Genomic DNA, 4,416 nt, shown 5'->3' on the forward strand with positions numbered 1-4,416 from the left:
CAGCTGCCTTCTCCACACCCCCAACAGACTGCCAACGACGCCGGCGCCAGCAACGGGTGGGGCGCGCCCGACAGCCAGCGCCACCTCCCCCGGCTCCTCGTCAGCAACTTCGCCAAGGCCAAGCGGCGCTCCTCAGAGGACGCCGCCTCCGCCAGCGTGGACCCGCGCATCAAGCGCGACCACGCCCGGCTGGCGCCCGAGATCGTCTCGGCGGCGCAGTATCGCAAATTCGACGAGTTCCAGACGGGCATCCTGATCTACGAGCTCCTCCACCAGCCCAACCCGTTCGAGGTGAGCCCGGCGCTGAAGGAGCAGGACTACAGCTGCGAGGACCTGCCGCCCATCCCCCCCGTCTCGCTCTACTCCGCCGGCCTGCAGAGGCTGGCCCAGCTGCTGCTGCAACCCGACCCCATCAAACGCATCCACATCCAGGAGGCCAAGCGCGTGCTGCAGAGCCTCCTCTGGGGCCCCAGGAAGGACCTGATGGAGCAGCAGTGGGACAGGCGCGGGGGGCCGGCGGGGAGGGGCCTGGTGGAGGGGGCCCGACACGAGGGCCTCCTCAACTGGCTGGACGTGAAGCGGGCGCTGCTCATGATGAAGTTCGCCGAGCGCTCGCTGGAGCCCGAGAGGAACGCGGAGCTGGAGGACTGGCTGTGCTGTCAGTACTTCTCCTCGGCTCACCCTCTGTCTCTCTGCCACACCGCCCAGCTGCTCTACTCGCTCAAGGGGTGATTTACTCTGACCTGTTGTGTCTGAATGATGCCAATGTAACATGTGGATGGGAGAGAGAGCAGTAATGACAATGTAGATGTCTGGACTGGAGTGGACACTATGGGCCCTCCTCCTCCTCCTAAGAGGCTGAACTCCTGAACAGGTGCTACTTTTGTGAACCTGCCTGCCTGTCTGTCTGTGCTACATGCTACATGCTACATAGAGCCATGCATCAAACCCCGTGCCGTCCACTCCGTTCTGCAACAAGCAGTAACGTTGCACCGCTGCCGACTGTTAACGTGACAGATGAACGAGCTCAAACTCAGCTGTGGAATATATATACAGTCGATGTTCCTGTAACGTGCGGACACATTCACCAGGATTTATTCACACACAAAACGAGAATCACTTTGTGCCATTGATGCTGACAAATACTGTATACACACACAATGTGGAGTGGGAGGAGCTTCATGGTTGACACTGTGTTGTGTGTGTTTATCAAATAGACATTTTGCCCACTGAGAACAGGCATAATGTACGTCATCGTTCTTTACGTGTCAAGCAGCTCAACAGAATAATGCTGCGTTGTATCTAATTGTGCAGCTAACTTACTTTTTTTGTTTTGATAACGAAATAAAAACATGGCGTCACAAGCAGGCTTACAGTGTACACTACTGCACATTTCCATGATCAAATTTTTTTAACGGGCACATACAGCAGTATACTGTATATATATACACTGTGTGAACAACAGAAATTAAGCTAATTCTTAAAACGAATCCACACGTTGGAAAAAAGTTGCAGGAGGACGACTACATCACTGTACTTGTGGAATATTAATCGGGGCGACCATCTTTATAGTGTTGTCCCACAAGCCTTGTTGGGCGCGGCGTTGCATAGTGCATAATAAATAAACCTATTATCAATTTATCATAAGCTGTGCTGTCTAGTTCATCTTAATATTTGAATGGATTGACAAAACAATTGGCAACAATTAGCTGTCACTACAGTACGGTTATGGCCCAATTACATTTCCCTTCAAACTTTTGTTAATATTATTTTTAATGTTTTGACTCGTGTCACAGTGCCTTTTGTTTCTGTATGTTACAGTGACTCAACCCAAATGTAAGTGTTAATATTCCTTATATATATATATTATATATTTGTGAAACTGGCCTTTCACAGAATGTTCTGGAAACAGACAGAACTTTGTACAGAGATTTGTAGATGATATGGAAAAGAAAATCCAAGCAGGTCTTAAAAGCCATGGATAATGAGCAGTAGCAAAAGTAAGTATTTATGCTATCTTAACCATTTGTTATCCTGTAGTAGTCACTGGAATATCTTTGTGTAGTTTGTCAACTGATTTTGTTTTTGGAGTGGCACTGTTGCCCGCCTCCCAGCGCCCCCTACAGGCTGCTGAAAAAGCTTCCAAGTTCTGAGCGTTATCATCTCCAATAAAGAATTTCGTAACCGCTGCAAGAATTTAACAGTCCACATTGTCCACAACTGGTGTTTATGGTGTTTGAGAAGAAAAAACATGATCTCATCTCAGAACTAATACATTATCGATTCAAATTATTTTGTGTGAGCCTCACTTATTTGTTTCTTATCAATAAACTCTGCATATATTTTTTCTCACAGTATTACGCGTGTTCCAATCTTCTTTTTCCGATAGCACTGCACACGGATCACACATTGTATAAAACGATTATTGCTGTATGTATCCCGGTAACGGTGCTCAAACACTTTCATATTATTTGCATTGTCAGTAACAATAGCCGAGTACATTACTTAAAGTGTCTGGGAACGCCCATACAGGCTCTAGGAACGCCCACAATAGACGCTGGGTTACCCTAGGGGCGGGGTCAGGGTGGGGTAAATTGCCCCGTTCTATCCATTCAGCAAAGTTAGAATTTAACTGATAGCCCAACCCAGGCAGACACGATCGGGGATTTAACCACCGCAGTAAACGCACATCTGAGCAGACGTCTTGTGTTCTGCTCTAGAACCCCCAAACCTGTAGTTTAGAGCCGCAGCACCGTCTTTTGGTGAGTCAGCCCATGAGATATATGGGCGGTTTTACCCCACTCGCGCGCCAGCCGTTTAACATTTTGTGGGCGTTCCCAGACATGCGGACTGTCTCTATGCACTGAAATAAGTTTTAAACAAATATACATTTCATTTCATTTCATTTATTTATTTGTTCCGATCATGATATTTCATACACCAATGATTGCAATTCAATGTTTCCACATTCCATGGTCGGAAAGGAGCAGGAAGAAGAAAAACTTATATTACCTGCCCCCTATTCTTAACTTAAATAAACAAAAACAAAAATGGACTGCCGAATCCTACTACAACATTTCAATAAGACAGCACATTTATACTCACATGGGAAGAAATACAAATAAAGTTATGAGCCATGAGTATGAGAAAAAAAAAATGTACCTCAAAAGTTTGAAACAAAATTTACCCCGAAAGAACTATGATCAGACATTATCATATTGCCTAAATACTCTTTGTTTATACAATTTTTTGAGCTGAAAAACACTTGAATCAGCCTTTAAATCATTTGATAAGGAATTCCACAGTTCCACATCACATGCCTATGGTGAAATACACCAATCGTCATGATCTTAACATCTTTGAGCCAATGTTACCTTCGTACTGAACTCTACACAGTCCAGTGTATTTATTAACTAGGACTTCTGGCTTAATACACACGCCACGAAATGCAAAATGCTACTCGACTTTAACTTTGGGTCAGAAAGGTATTCATTCCCAATCTGTGGCTTCCTTCCTGTACAGCGCGACTCTTCCGCCCGGGACTTCCGCCTCCGCGCAGTGCCGCTCTGTTGTTGTACGGGTGAATATAAGAGTTCCGGTCCCGAACGCTAGTGAATATAAGAATTTTGATGTTTAGCCTTCAAAATAAAAGCAACGCAATGTGTTTTCAAAAGGCACCGCTGTGCGGAAGTGGAAGTCCCGTACAGGAAGCCTAAAAAAAAGGTACGGCTGTCCCAGAGTCTATTTACGTGCTGAAATAGACTCCGGATTCCCAGATTGATTCATTCCAAACCACCAGTTCTACACTTTGCGTTTACACAGACACGCATGCTGCTCCCCCTTCATGAGTGTTTTTTTTTTTACACATCATTAAAAGTAAAATAATAAATAGTGCATGACATGGCTTTACAATGTGGATGGACTGCAACACGTTCTATGAAATACATTGATCATCTTAAGTTGGACATATCTGTAAAAGCAATCTCTTGATACTCGTCTCCAGGCCAGACTAGTAGAGCACAGAGCATGGAGGCATACTGCACCCAAATCCTCCCTTTTTTCACTTTCTTCTTACTGGATTTGCAAACTCAGCATTTCCATTGTCTGCAAGCAAGGACAGCGGCGCTAGCATCAGACAGCACGGGGGAACTCCTCTACAGGGAAATACATTTCAGCTCACTCTGGTATCTGCAAGAATGGCTTATAGAAATAGGAGCTACTATGTTGCTTATTTAGAAACATCGTCTTTTGATGTGAATATAAGATGCTTTTTGTTTTGTCCAAAACGATCATTTGTGTCAACGTAGCTATGTGAGTGACTGTTAGCTCCTTATGTTTGGGAGGAGGATACCTCATGGTGTTATTGTCTAACTGAAAGAAACAGTCAGAGGCACGAGAGTGCTGTAAACATTCCAG

At 45.3% G+C, this 4,416-nt stretch overlaps 1 protein-coding gene across 1 annotated transcript in view; it reads left to right on the top strand.

The window, feature by feature from the left end:
* prag1 (PEAK1 related, kinase-activating pseudokinase 1) overlaps nucleotides 1-2,326 on the top strand; it is a 32,277-nt gene extending 29,951 nt beyond the window's left edge. Inside the window, exon 6 of the mRNA XM_083657539.1 lies at nucleotides 1-2,326. This exon is cut by the window's left edge and continues 453 nt beyond it. Coding sequence (XP_083513665.1) covers nucleotides 1-732 — 732 coding nt within the window. The 3' untranslated portion in view covers nucleotides 733-2,326.
* The last annotated feature ends 2,090 nt before the right edge of the window (nucleotides 2,327-4,416 follow it).

Source organism: Poromitra crassiceps (assembly GCF_964638095.1).
Source record: "Poromitra crassiceps genome assembly, chromosome: 21".
Lineage (NCBI taxonomy): Eukaryota > Metazoa > Chordata > Actinopteri > Beryciformes > Melamphaidae > Poromitra > Poromitra crassiceps.